Here is a 15,564-nt window from a genome sequence, read left to right as displayed (position 1 = left end):
AAGGTTAGCTTTTGAATTTACGATATTTTTAGTATTACTACTATTTTTATGTATTATGGAATTACCTTATTGCCACTGTTTAAACTAAATCGAATTGACTATTATGTTTTCTTCGGCTCGTTGATAGGAAATGGACGAAGTAGCGTGTCGTCTTATGATTGGGATGGTACAATGGTCCATAGCGTGTCCTTTTTTTTTTTAGGAAAAAAACAAAAACATAACACTTTCTCCATAAATTTTAAAAGTGACCGTAACCTGTGAAAATATATATATTTTGAATTTAAATTATAATTATAACAATTTATTTTGAAAATGTTATAGACGCAATCTTCTTATTTATTGGAAAAATGTTATATTGACAATATTATTCACAATAAATCTTAAGTGATAAATTGTTACGAATTATTATTGATGGCCAAAAAATAATTTAAATTAGAACCACCTAGGATTTATTAGTGGGTTTCAGTTAGCTCAACTAGTAAAGTCTATGATAGTTGAATAAGAGATTTGAGATTCAATCTTCGCATACGTCAAAAACCGATTGGTGCCTTGGTTTGATAATAAAAAATTATTATCAGGAGCAGACGTCATAGATTGAAACTCTCTTAAAAAAATTAAAAAAAAAAAAAAAAAAAACCTAGGATTTATTATGAAAATATTGTAAATGTAGCGCTCATCTATTTGATTTATATAAATAAGATTTTACTAACATAACCTCTTAGGATATGAATTGGTAAACTATTTTAGAAAAAAATTTATGAAAAATTGAAAAAAGTTGTAAAAAAATTTGACAATTTTTCAATTTTTCATAAAAATTTTTCTAAAATAAATGATTTATGTATGCCCTAAAAAAATACATTAATCAGATCCATATAAATATAGTGTGAGTTTCACTTCAAATTAAAAAGCCAACTTATTTTACTATTCAGCATATTTTTACTACTATTTATTAGGGATGGCAATTTAGATCCGACTTGCGAATACCCGGCCCAACCTGATCTTAATGGGTCGGATTTTACCCAGCTCGATAAAGAATAGGGTTGGGTATGAGTTTTTAAAAAAAAAAACCCGAAACGGGTCCGGGTCGGGTCCAGGTTTTATCAAAAAAATCCGAGACCCGGCCTGAAACTCAACCCAGATAAGACTCGGTTACCATGAAATTAGTCAAATTACTAAAAACCCCCCTTATATATATATGTGTGTGTGTGTGTGTGTGTGTGTGTAGTTGTAAACCCTAAGTCAATAACCCAATACCCATCTGCCTCTCCCTAACCCTCAATCTCTCTGTCACTCACGCCCTCACCCTAACCCTCAATCTCTTTGTCACTCACGCAGCCACGCACAAGAGCATGCCGCCACGCACAAGAGCATGCTGCCACGCACAATAGCACGCAACCATGCCTCGACCTCACTCTGAGTCACTCCTCCGCCTCACTCTAAGTCACTCACACTCAATCTCATAGCTCACACAGGCACTCACTCGCTCTCAAGCACTTTCCTCTTGAATTGGTTTTGGGTCATGATCTGCTTGTTACCTAAGCACTCTTCCCTCTATCTCTAGATCTAAAACCCAAGGCCGAAGACCTCAAGCTCTCTCTCTCTGATCTCCAACTCAGGGCCAAGACTCTCTTCTCTCTCCATTTCTATTTTTATCTTCTTCTTTATATTTATTTTTTGTTTGATCCGAAATCTCCTCTGTTGGTTTGGTTATTTCTGGGTTTGAGGATTGAAAAATGAGATTTTTTATTTATTTTTTATTTGGGTGTGGCTGTGGAGATTTGAAAAGAAGGGATTTTTGGGATTGGTTGTTAGCCGTGGGTTTGATATTGAGTTTGGGGCTTGTTTCAAAAAAGCTTCCTTTCTGCTTGTGCTTAACATGGGAGCGGGTCCGAACCTCGGGAAAAAAATCTGTTTAGTAAGCGGGCCGGGTCCGGACCGCGAGTCTTGGCCCGTGGGTCAGGTCCGGGTATGCAAAAACCAAGCCCGAACCTGACCCATTGTCATTCCTACTATTCATGAGCTCTACTGCACTTTTTGATATTTACGAGTTCCACTGTACTATTTCAGCTAACTTTTACCTTTATCTACAATACTTTCAGCAAAAAAATTTTAGTTTCAACAAAATAAGTGAATCTCAAATAGACTCATAGTAGAATTTCATCTATAATATTTATTCCATAATAATTATCCTTATAATCAAGTTAAAACACTAATTCCTTATTCGTGGTTCAAACTTCACAGAATTTGGAGAGTGTTTAGTACATACACTTAAAAATATATATTTTATTGTTTGAAAATATGTGTGAAAGTATATACAGATAAAAATATAATATTATTTAAAAATTAAAAATATATATTTAAATGGATGTAGCAAGTGAGACTTAAATATACACAAGTTCCAACCTCATATCTATTATTCTCAGATCTCTTTTTTTTTTTTTTTTTTTTTTTTGGTAAATATGAAAATATCATTAACTAAGAAACACTGGCAGAAGCATCAAATCTCTTATTGATAACATATTTTTACTGATTGAGCTGACGTTATCTCTATTATTATTATTTTACTGTACTGGTGCTTTTACTTATTTGTTTTTGTGCTTGTTTTTAACTCTGGTTCACGTACAAAAGAACTGGTGTACCCGTACACGTGTTTGGTGACTCTTACTTTGGCAGGACCAATCAGTCGGTAAGGTCATGAAGCACATGATGAATTTAAACCATTAAATTTCCTTGATGTATTCATTTCAACTGTTTTTTATTTTAACTTTTTTTAAGTTAATTATTAGAGGAAGGAGAAGAAAAGTCAATAAACTTAATCATTTTAGTACTTTAATTTTTAATAAACTACTTCTCGTCACTTCTTTTTGTTGCAAATAGAAAATATCATTGTAAGTTGCAGTTGGATTTTTATAGATTCTTTTGCTATCTAGTGCTATTCAAAAATAATCTCACATGATGGTTTGGATGGTCAATATGGTAATTAAGTAAAAATAACATTGAGTAACAAAAGAAGATGATTAAGATGGTAATGACATATATTGCATTATTACTTTGATGATGTGATCACTAATCATTATTTAATTGTCATGTGAGAGAGAGAGAGAGAGAGAGAGAGAGGGGATAAGATTTGAAACTTTTAAAGACATGTCTTTTTCCATTTTTATTGACAATAGATTTAACAAGTTAAGTTAACTTCAACCCAAATGTTGTTATTAGGATGAATTGCAAAGTACACACTTATGTTTTGTTTAGATTGAAAGGGAATAGAGGGGAGTATAGTAAAGAGAAGGAAAGTAAGTTAAATTTGAATGTTTTTTTAAGGGAGGAGGAGGAGGAGGAATTTGGAGGGGTTCTAACTACTTTTAACCCCTCATTTTTAATTCTCCCAAATTGGAAAGATTTGGAGGGAGATTAGAATATAGAAATTCTTAACCAAATGAATTGACCAATTTACCATTATTATATTAACAAAATTACAAACTGGTATTAAATTAATTTGTAAAAGAGTCGCAAGGAGCATTAGTGAAGGGTAATTTGTAAAGTAAACATTTTTTTTAATGCTACACCAATGGCATGCACCAAAAAATTATTCACTGCGTATAAATTCTTTGTAACGTTACAAATTATATTTTTACAAAACAATTTTTAATGTTAAAAATTAGTGACATGCACCAAATTTTTTTTTAATGCTGCACCAATGACATGCATCAAAAAATTAATGTTAAAAATTAAAGACCCTTTTACAAAACAATTTTTAACACTGTGCTAAGGCATATAATTATTTAATCTATCAAATTAATTATATTAATTGTAAGGACCCAATTTGGTCCACAGTACAAAAGATTCGGACAATAGCCCAATAGGCTCACAACAATAGATTTATTAGAGAGTGAGTTTGTCACTGAATGTTCAATGAGTTAGATATAAGCCACAGTAGGTTAATTAGTGCTGGTATGGCTAGAATGAACAAGTTGAAAAGAAAAAGACTCCTCAGTCATGCCCAAGGATGGTACATTCTTATAGATATTTCTCAGACTTATACAAATATTCAAGTTCTTGGTTACACAGTGGTTTCTTTTTTGGTTTTTTGATGATCCCCTCTATAATGGAATCCTTCCCCTTTTATACTCTCTTCCCTTCTTTCATCTTAGCCTTCCACATATAGATCAGATTGCTAATTTCTTTGATACTTTTTCCATCAGCACCATCTTGAAGTCTTTGTGGGTATCTAAAAGGTTAGAAGTCATTGTTCAAGTATCACTTCCACATTAATGTGATCAGTTGGTTAGGTGTAGAGCATTCAATACAGTGGTAGCAGCTTTCTTCCCAGATATTTATCAATTTCCTGTTGATTCACCTTTCTCTAAAGCTTATCCTTCCAAGCACGATTGCCCACTGCCCAGTACTTGATAGGTGGTCGGACTTCGGGCTTCCACTTTGTTGGCTGAGGAAGAGTGGCTTCTCGGACAACGTCACCTGTTTATTATGATCATACCTCTTCCTCGGCCCAATAATCTACTTGCCTTCACTAGTACCTATCTGTCCTCAGGCTCTTTGATGTCCTTGGGTGCGGCCCACGGCCCAATATCCTTACTCGGGCCTTTCATCCCTACATTAATCGTAGGCCAATGTTGCAAGTCCATTTTCAAATAAGAGTAAATTTGTCTATTTAAATATATTTAATCATTTCCTCTTCTTCCCATCTTAATTTTTAAAACTTTCAAATAAGAGGAATGACTAATTATTCCTCTCCCCCTTACTTAATTTTAAAAACATCCAAATGAGATGGAGAATAACCATTCCCCTCTACTCCCCTCCCCACTACTCTCATCCCCTCTACTATCCTCTCTCTCAAACTTCCAAACATAGCATTAAAGTTTGGGATGTTTAGATTTTATACTCTAAAATTTCAGAATTTAGATTTTACCTCCTAAAGTTTGGGGGTGTTTGGATTTTGAAACTTCAGGGTGTAAAATTCAAACATCATCCCCAAATTTCAGGAAGTAAAATCTAAATTCTAAAATTTCAAGATGTAAAATTCAAAAACTCCTAAATTTTAGGAGTGTAGTTTGCAATTTTGCCAGGTTGGAGTTCCTAGCCCAAATGATGAATGAACTTAGGCCCAAAAAACTCAATACAATGAATTTGTAGAGAGTGGGTTGGAAAACCGGGCTTTAGTGAGTTGGATAACAAGTAAAGTGGATCCAGATGACAAGAAAATGTAGGTAAATTGGTTTAAACCAAAAAAAAAATTGTCCTCGGGACAATTCGAGGAGATCAGTTCTTGTATATTTCTCTAGTTTGATTACAAGTTCAATTCTTGATTGCTACAATGTTTTTCTCTTTATTTCTCCCTCATTTCTCTATAGAGGATCTTTTACATTATATAGTTCTCTTTCGACGATCTTGGCTCTTCACTTGTTGATCATCCAACCCACCACTTGAGTGCTTATCCCATCGGACACATTCTCAGGCCTTTTCTGAGTTGGTGCAGCCAAGACAGCATTGTTCATGGGTCTTCTCCACATTAATGCAGCTAGAAAGTTAGCTGCAGAGCATGTAATACGGTGGTAGCAACTTTTCCTTGAAATATTTCATGGCCTTTCTCTGTTCTATTCCTTCGGGATACTTATTCTCATCAGTGGAATCATCCGGAATGTTACTCCTAGTGTTAGACCACACCTTCTAACCTCGGCTTTGCTCAGCCGAGGAAGTATTCCTCCTTGGACAACCTTCTCGGATGGTTATGATCAGACCTCATCTCTTTACTTACCAACATGGATTCTTAGAATGGTGTTTACCCGTCCTCGGACTACTTAATGTCCTCGGATTGGGCCCTTGGCCCAACATATTCATAGATATGTACTCCTGGGTCTATCACCCCTACAATAGCCCATCGAGATTCTTCTTTCTAGCTCCTCGGAAAGAAAGGAGGATTTCGATGTCACTATAGTTACTTTTTGCTTATCATGCATCAGCTTTGCCTATGTAGATGCCTTTTTAGTTGTCCAAGACACGCTTTTGATGCTTTGGCATATGAGACACACCTTCATTAAATTTTCACGGCTTCTTGTCCCCTATGTTCTACAGCGTGATGCGGATCTAACGGTTGAGGATTTTGCTCTCTTCTTACTTTAGCGCTCATACACTGAACTTGCGAACTGATTCAATCTACTCATGCCCTCACAAATTTCAAGGACTTGTCTGAGGAAACCTTTCATTCCTTCGTAAGTCTTTATAAACTCTTCCATTTATTTTTCCATTTACCTTTCTTCTCTCCGTGTCTATTCCTCCTCGGCCTTCTTAGTCTTTCCTTTACTATCTTAGCACCTCCATCCCCTTTCTAGATATGGGCAGATTTGCTTACCTAGTAGATTCCAAGGAGGGTATAGAGGACTTTAGAGCTCAGTATAGGATCCCGCCAAATGTGTCCATTAGGTATTGCAAGGAAGGGGAATGGCATGAGAAAAGGCAATAGGGAGAAGTGGTGATCCCGATGATTGCCTTTATAGAGGGAGGGATGAGAATCCCCACGGGTACTGTCACCAGGGATTACCTTAGGGCTCATAGATTAGCTCCCACTCAGTGCACCCCAAATATGTTTAGAATCTTAGGTAGTGTCGATGCCCTTAACGAGAAAATGGACTTAGGTCTTACCCATCACGACGTTAATTGGGTTTACAACCTCCATCACCTGAAAGGGTAGGGGAACTACCTAAAGTCTAGGTACCCCGAGGTTAGGCTCATTCAATGCCTCCCTGATTCCAACAAAGGCCTTAACAAGGACTTCTTGATAGTATCAGGGGAGTGGCACGATGGCATCCCCTGCCCCACGAGAGAGGGGAAACCAGGTGCAGCTCTAGGTCTAGGTCAATTATTTCAAAGTTATCCCTCTTTCTTTTTCTTTGGTTTCTGTTTGTATATGAGTTTTCTTTTGATTCGCGCTACTTTTTGTTGATGATTTTTTTTGTTTTTCTTAATGGTTTTGCAAATAAGCAAGTTGCTGTTCCCAACTTTAGTCTTATTAATCAGCTGAGTTTAGACAAAATACTGAAGGCCGAGGTGTTCGTCCATAGTGACGGTCAGCTTAGAGCGGCACACCTGATTCTCAGCTACACTCCCATATCCAAGACCTTTCAGGTGCCAAAGTGTGTTATAAACGCCAAGGACCCATGTTTGCTCCAGATCAGTGTTGCTGTTTTGGGTTTCCTTATCACCAGCGCTATCCCAGAAGGCACCTTCACTACTGATCCCATCCCAGACGATGTACCAAAGGTAGCACTGCCTTTACAACGCACTGCCAAGGAAGAGGTAAACTCGTCCCAACCTACGGTTGAGGGAGAGGAAGAGTTTGTTGAAGTTTCTAACTCCGAAGACTCTGAGGACGACTTTGAAATTTTCAACCAACCTTTATCTCTTGAAATCCCATTTGGTGACCTCGGCCAACCTTTTTCCGCGTAAACAAGCCAAGCCAAGCCCAAGGAGACTCCTCCCCACCAAAAGACATGGGGATAAAGCGCAAGCAGAGGACTGGTCTCCTAGAAGTGATGGAGTCTTCGACAGGAAGCAAGGCACCCGAGAAATCCATCCCGGCCCAGCTCCCTCCCTCTCCACCTACTCAAATCCCTCGACCCAATCCTACTGATCACAAAAGGAAAAGGGACCAGAAGGGCCAAAAAATAGAAAAAGTGGGGAAGGGATCCTTACCTAAGGATGCCGAGGTCCAGAAAGGAGCCAAACAGGCTAGGCTAGGACCAACCCCGGTAGATAAGAGAGTTGAAGCTCAAATTGGGGCACTTGCCTAGACTCCAATAATGGTACTAGACAGAGCCCCTCTCACTGCTAATGCCTCAATCCAAAACTTCCAGCAAGGGAAGGTTGGTTACATTGCTGATGCAGTGGAGCAGGCCTTCTTGTTGCCCGAGGACATGGCCGAGTTAAGGTCATTAAGGAAGCATGTGGTCTTTCTTAGTTTCAAGAGAGACTTTGCTATGGTAAGTCCACTACCTACCCTCCATTTCTTTTATCATAGTAGTAATCTTCTCTTCTTTTCTTTCTCTCTTTTTCTTTTTACTTGTGCTTATACTTTGCGCATTTATTGATAATTAATTCTCTCTCTTTTCTTTTTGAAATAGGCCGTCCAGGCCGCCTATGTAGCTGAGGAGATAGTCATTAGTTCTCACAGGATGATGAAGGATGAAGAGGGCAGGCGCAATGCTACCGTGAAAGCCTTCGAACTAGCAGCGAAGAAATCTTAGGATCTTAATGCTAAGCTACTCGAGGCTGATTGGGATAAGAAGAGTGCCGAGGCCGCCTTGGACGTGGCGGAGAGGCAGGCAGAGGCTTAGCTGAAACAGGTCCACCAAGCCGAGGACGACCTCTCTGCTGCTAGAGCTAAATCAAGGTTCTGACCAAGAAACTGGAGGAGGTTGAGAAGGCCAATGAGTAAGCTAAGCAAGAAGGTTATGATGTAAGGGTGACCGAGACCGAGGAAACCCTTAGGGCTGGGGTCACCCAAGTGTGCAGGTTCTATTGCCTCCAAGTGTGGAACAAGTCTCTCAACTAGGTCGGGATTGAGGCCTCCTCTGCCCTTAGGAGAGCAGAGAATGTGTACTACCCCCCAGCCCTATACACCTCAGGCTCCTCGGGCTCTAAGGCCAACCCGGTCTCCTCAGAGGTAGATGAAGGTAAAGCCAGCCCATCCAAAACTCCCCCTACAGCCAACAACCCCTCCAAGGAAATAGGGCAGACCGAGGACATTGAAAAGCTGGGGGATATCAATAAAGAAGTCGTCCATGATGCTGCCCTGCCTCCAGTTGCCCCTAAAGGAAAAAGAGGCTTCTCAAAGTATGGAGATTGTGCTGGCCACCCTCCCCATACCTTCAAAGGAAGATGCCAAAGGCAAGACCCAAGTGTCCACCATGGTAGCATCTACCCAGCCTCCCAAGAATCCAAAAGATAAACTTGTAATAAAAATGAAGTCCTAGGTTATCTTTTTCTTCTTCCTTTTTTTTGTTGTTTTTGTTTCCGAGCTCTATAATCATGTCAGCCTTTTGTAATCTACTTGCCTTTTTCAGAGGCTCAATATTAATGAAAACTGTAAGTCTTTCTTTTATACTTATTATGTTTATATTGATCCAAACATAATCTCTGTTTCATTCAACACTTGATAAAAGTGTGATAATGAGGTATAACTAGTCTTATTGATCCGCATAAGTGGCAGCATAACTCTCACATATCACATGATCAGTAGCAAGACATGTTAAACTTACCAAGTCCTCCATCTCGACAAAGTATAACTTTAACTTTAAAAACAAACACATTGATGTAGTATACATACAGAGTTAACTCTACTCAACCCTCCATTCATTAGTAAGTTTAATGGACTAGAGGAGCAATTAATTCTCAAACAGACACAGATATTCCTACAAATGCTTTAAGTGATGCTCATGAGCATTCCCCTTTTTTCTTTCTGAACATGTTACCACAATAAAGATCTTTGCCATGTAGAGTGGTTGATTCTGTTTGATATTTAAAGAAATAAGAAGTACTAATTTACTTTAGGCATGTAGTTCGAGGAGCTTGAAATAACTAAGGCTTTATTTGATATCTGGTAAAATGATAGGAAATGTTAATTTACCCATAGTATGTGGTCCGAGGATCCAGAAATGACTGAGGTTCTGTTTAACACTAGATAGAATGTCATAGAGTATTAATTTACCTAGAGCATGTGGTCCGAGGAATCAGGCATGGCTAAGGTTCTTTTTAATACATAGAAAGATGTCATTAAGTATTAATTTACCCAATGTATGTGGTTCGGGGAACTAGGCATAACTAAGGTTCTATTTAATACTTAGAAAGATGTCATTAAGTATTAATTTATCCAAAGTATGTGGTTCGAGGAACCAGACATAACTAAAGTTCTGTTTAATACTTAGAAAGATGTCATTAAGTATTAATTTACCCAAAGTATGTGATCCGAGGAACCAGGCATAACTAAGGTTCTGTTTAATACTTAGAAAGATACCAAGAAGTATTAATTTACCCAAAGCATGTGGTCTAAGGAATCAGGCATAGCTAAGGTCCTGTTTAACACTCAGAAAAATGATAAAAAGTATTAATTTACCCAAAGCATGTGGTCCGAGGAGCCAGACATAGCTAAGGTTCTATTTAATACTCAGATAGTTAACCCAAAATATCAATTTACCCAAGATATGTGGTTCGAGGAGCCAGGCATGACCAAGGTTCTGTTTAATACTTAGGAAAATAACTTAGAATATCAATTTACCCAAGGTATGTGATTTGAGGAGACCGGCATGACCGAGGTTCTGTTTGATATTCAAACAAATAGTGTGGAAAGCATGGCGCACAATATAATAAACCCAAATATGGTAAAGAAAGCTTTCATTAATAATAATATATTCTCAGGTTGTTTACATTCCAGGGGTGTGGTACAACGTTTTCATCTAGATCTTCAAGAAAATATGCACCTATTCCAACCACTGACGTGATGCGATATGATCCTTCCCAATTAGGCCCTAACTTCCCCAGGCTGGGTTCTTGGCAGTACCCAAAATTTTTCTTAACACCAAGTCTCCAGGTGCTAGTGGTCTTAGTTTCACGTTGGCATCATACCCTTGCTTGAGCTTGTGTTGATAATAGGCCAATTGGACCATATCATTTTCTCTTCGTTCTTCAATTAAGTCTAAACTCTTCCCTAACAACCAATCATTGTTGCTTGGAGTGAAAGAACTCATTCTTAGCATGGGGAATCCAATCTCTAGAGGGATTATAGCCTCGGCACCATAAGTTATTGAAAAGGGTGTCTCCCCTGTTGACCTGCGAGGTGTGGTCCGATATATCCAAAGGACGTGGGACAACTCTTCCACCCATTTTCTCTTCGCATCATCCAACCTCTTCTTGAGTCCGTTCACGATGACCTTATTGATAACCTAGGCTTGTCCATTACCTCGTGGATAAGCCGGGGTGGAATATCTATTTGTAATTCCTAGGTCACAACAATACCTCTTAAAGGCCTTACTATCAAACTGAAGGCCATTGTTCGAGATGAAGTGTTGAAGACCCCGAACTGAGTGACAATATTCTTCTAAACAAATCTCTTGGCATCCACATCCTTGATATTTGCCAATGGTTCAGTTTCAACCCATTTGGTAAAATAATCTGTGCCGACTATCAGATATCTCTTATTCCCTGCTGCCTTAGGGAAAGGGCCTACGATGTCCAAGCCCCAATGAGCAAATGACCAAGGGTTAGACAGAGGATTGAGGACCCCTCTGGTTGGTGAATGTTTGGGACGAATTTTTGGCATTGGTCACACTTCTTCACATACTCCTGTGCTTCCTTCTACATATTCAGTCACCAATATCTATGAGTGAGGGTCTTGTGAGACAAAGAGCTGCCTCTTGTGTGGCATCCACAAATCCCTTCATGTAGCTCCTCTAAGAGTAGCTCTGATATTTCTAGGTGTATGGATAGTAAGTATGGCCCAGAAAAAGAGTGTTTGTACAATTTTTGGTCCTCGGACATCCAAAACCGAGGAGCCTTTCTTCATACCTTGTCAGCTTTTGATTTCTCCTCAGGCAAGGTATCCTCCTTAAGGAATAACACTATAAGGTCCATCCAGCTGGGCCCTACCCTAATCTGATGGATGTAGACCATCTTTCCCTTCATCCCAGTAGGCTTGCACAAGTCCTTAACAAGGATGACCCAAGGTAAGCCCTGTGCCAAGGAGGTTGCAAGAGTGGTCAGAGAGTCCGTATGTGTGTTTCCGCTCCTCGAGATATGTAACAAGCTGAAAGATTCAAATCCTGATTGCAAGTGCCTAGCCTGATTCAAATATTCTTGCATTCTCACATCCCTGGCCTCTAATTTCCCCTCCACCTGGCCTACGACCAATCTTGAATTTGAAAATATCTCTACTACCTTTCCACCTATTTTTTGAACCATAACCATTTCCATCAACAAAGCCTTATACTCAGCCTCGTTATTTGTGGCCGAAAAGCCCAATCTTAAGGATTTCTCAATAATAATCTTTTCAAGAGACACCAGAACTAGCCCTACTCCAGATCCCCTTTGGTTTGCTGCACCATCAACATATACCCTCTAGGATAAAGGCTCTTGCAGGGAGATTAAGCCAACTGATTTTCCATCCATGTCCTGCTTCTTCACTCTTTCTTCTAATGGGGACTCAGCAAACTCAGCCACCAAATTAGCAAGGACCTAACCCTTGACCGAGGTGCAAGACATGTATTTGATATCAAAAGCCCCTAGGATCGTTCCCCACTTGGCAATCCTCTCAGTATAATTAGCACTCCTGAGTAAAGATCTGAGTGGAAGTTGGGTTAGGACAACAACTGTGTGTGATTGAAAGTAGTGGGGGAGCTTACGCGTAGCATGCATCATCGACAAAATGACATTCTCTAATGGTAGGTAACAAACCTCGACCTCATGTAGTGACTTGCTCACATAGTAAACTAGTCTCTGCACACCACTATCAACCCGTACCAGCACCAAACTCACTGTGTGGGAGGCCACTGCAATTTAAGCAAACAAAACCTCATCCACCTCGGGTTTGGACATGATGGGTGGTAAAGAAAGGTATTCCTTCAATTGCTGGAAAGCCCGGACAGACTCCTCGGTCCTTTCAAATCCCTTCCACCTGTTCAATAACCGAAAGAAAGGCCTACATCTGTCTACTGACCGAGAGATGAATAAGTTTAAAATAGTAGTCATTTCTGTTAGCTTTTGGACCTCCTTGGGATTCTGAGATGGTTATAGACTGTTAATTGCCTTGATTTGATCAAGATTAACCTTAATTCCATGGTGAGTGACCATATAGTCTAAGAAATTTCCTGAACCAATATCAAAAGAGCACTTGGAAGCATTAAGGTGCAGCTTGTGTTTCCTTAGTATTTCAAAAATATCCCCGAGGTCTCCCACATGCTCGGACACCACCTTACTTTTCACCACCATGTCACCTATATAGACCTCAATATTCTTGCCCAATTGTGGCTCAAACATCCTAGTCATCATCCTCTGATAGGTGGACCCTGCATTTTTCAAACCAAAGGACATCACCTTGTAATGGTAATTTCCAATAGGAGTGACAAAAACTGTCTTTTCCTAATCACCCAAGGCTAATGGTATTTGATGGTATCCCTGAAAGGCATCTAAAGGACTCATCCGAAGATGACTTACAGTTGCATCTACTAGTTGGTCTATCCAAGACAAGGAAAATGGTCTTCTGGACAAGCCTTATTTAAATCTATGAAATCCACACACATTCGCCACTTCCCATTTTTCTTTTTCACCACTACAGTATTGTCCAACCACTTAAGGTAAAAAAATTTCTTAATAGCCCTAGCCTACTTAAGCTTCATCACCTTGTCTTTGACAGCATCATGATGATCCTTAGATGAGCGTCAAGGTGGTTGCTTCCTTGGGTGACAGATGGATTGACATTCAAATGATGGTAGATGAAGTTCGGATCCACCCCTGGAGTTTCGTAAGTACTCCATGCGAACACATCAACGTTCCTCCTAAGAAACTCTATTAGCTCTTCCTTCTCTTGAGGAGGCAACTGAGTCCCAACTTGAAAAAACTTCTTTGGATCATCACCTACAACAATTTCTCTAAATCCTCATATTTCACCTCCTCGGCTGGCCCATTGACAAGTAACACCAGAGTCTTTGATTGCTATGAGCCCCCCTCAGCAGAGGCCGAGGACTCAATCTCAGGCTGATGCAAAATTGTAGCCATTAGGCACTGCCTAGCCATGGATTGGCTCCTAACAAGTTCTTCAATCTAGTTCCTTGAGGAATACTTTACCTTCAAGTGCAGAGTTGAAGAAACGAGCCCTAGGGCATGAAGCTAGGGTCTAGCCACGATGGCTGTGTAGGGAGAATAAACATCCACCATAATGAAATCTACCTCCACTATCTTTGAACCTGCCTGTATGGGTAGTCTAATCTGACCCCTTGGAATGACAACTTTCCCATTAAAACTTAGCAAAGGTGAATCATAGGCTGTCAAATCCTCGGGCCTCAAATTCAGCCCCTTGTACAAGTCAGGGTACATAATTTCTACACCACTGCCCTGGTCTATCAATATCCTCTTCACATCATACCCTCATATCCTAAGGGTGACCACCAAAGCATCATCATATGGCTGTATGGTTCCAACCTTATCCTCATCCGAGAAATTCAACGCCTGTTGGATCTCCACTTTAGCCTTCTTCGGCTCAGAATTAAAGTCCTTGGCAGGTAGTCAAGCTACAGACATCACCCTGGAGGGATGAGAACCGATTTTACTAGGAGCAGCAAAGATGGCATTAATGGTGCCCAAAGGGGGCCTTGAAGAAGCATTCCCTTGAGCCCCTAACCCTGCTTTGTCTTCTTGCCCATTGGACCGATATAAAAATTGTCTTAACCTTCCATCTCTGACCAGCTACTCCAGATGATTTCACAAAGTTCTACAGTCCTCAGTGGTATGTCCTCGTTCTTGGTGGTACTGGCAATGAAGGTTTTGGTTGAGTCTCATGGGGTTTCCTTCCACCTTGTTTAGCCATTTGAAGTACAGCTCGTTCTTGATCTACTCCAAGACTTGATGTACTGGTTCTTGGAACACCGTGTTAATCATCTAAGGAGCCGTAGGCCCAGACTGCATTGCAAAATCTCTTTGGGGTCTATTATTGTTGTATCGGTCCGACCTGAAGTCCCTCCTCTCCTGAGGGACAACCTTAGCCTTCCCCTTCTCCTGTTGTTGGTCTTCCTCGACCCTCTTGTACTTATTAATTCGGTCCATGAGCTGGCGTACACTAGTAGCGGGTTTCCTAGTTAAAGACTTCCTCAAACCATGCTCGGCAGGTAAGCCGACCTTGAAAGTCCTGATGGCCACATCGTTAAATTCACCATCTATCTTGTTAAACATCTCCCAGTACCTGCCTGAGTACATTTTCAGGGTCTCCCCTTCTTTCATGGCCATAGACAGTAGGGAGTCTAAAGCCTGAGGAACCCTATTACATGTAATGAAGCGGGATCCAAAGGCCTGAGTGAGCTCCTTAAAGGAATCAATGGAACTCGCTCCCAAGTCGTCAAACCATCTCATTGCCACAGGCCCTAAACTGGATAAGAATACCTTGCACATCAGAGCCTCGTTTTTGGAATGCACTGCCATCCTCTAGTTGAAGTGGCTTACATACTCCACGGGGTCTGTTCAACCATTGTACATGGTGAACGTGGGCTGGGTGAACTGCTGAGGAAGTCTCCCTCCCTTAATTCTACGCATGAAAGGTGATCTGGAGATTTGGTTGTGCGCTTTGCTTATCGCGTCATTTCCCAAGCCCTTGGAAGATGAATTCCTGTTTTGGCGTTTATGGTGGTAGTCCTCAACATACGAGAAAGACTCATTAGGAGGAGTTCTTAATCTATGTCAATAACTTCCATCCTTTTCATCATCGGAAGAGAAGTCCAAATTGGAGGGAGTTTGCTTTCGCCGTTCGTGGCACAATTTTCTTTTCAAATGATCAATCTCCAGTTGCAGAGC

At 40.1% G+C, this 15,564-nt stretch overlaps 1 protein-coding gene across 1 annotated transcript; it reads right to left on the bottom strand.

Moving 5' to 3' along the window:
• Positions 1-14,658: 14,658 nt before the first annotated feature.
• On the bottom strand, positions 14,659-15,195 carry LOC126704099 (uncharacterized). The gene has a single exon (XM_050403131.1). The coding sequence runs from the start codon at positions 15,193-15,195 to the stop codon at positions 14,659-14,661; it is 537 nt and encodes a 178-aa protein (XP_050259088.1).
• Positions 15,196-15,564: the final 369 nt, after the last annotated feature.

This window comes from Quercus robur, chromosome 10 (genome assembly GCF_932294415.1).
Source record: "Quercus robur chromosome 10, dhQueRobu3.1, whole genome shotgun sequence".
NCBI classification, from domain to species: Eukaryota; Viridiplantae; Streptophyta; class Magnoliopsida; order Fagales; family Fagaceae; genus Quercus; species Quercus robur.
This window is presented reverse-complemented; position numbering and strand designations above follow the sequence as displayed.

Coding starts and splice junctions, on each gene's coding strand:
- LOC126704099 (XM_050403131.1), bottom strand. CDS start 15,195: ATGGCAGTGCATTCCAAAAACGAGGCTCTGATGTGCAAGGTATTCTTA.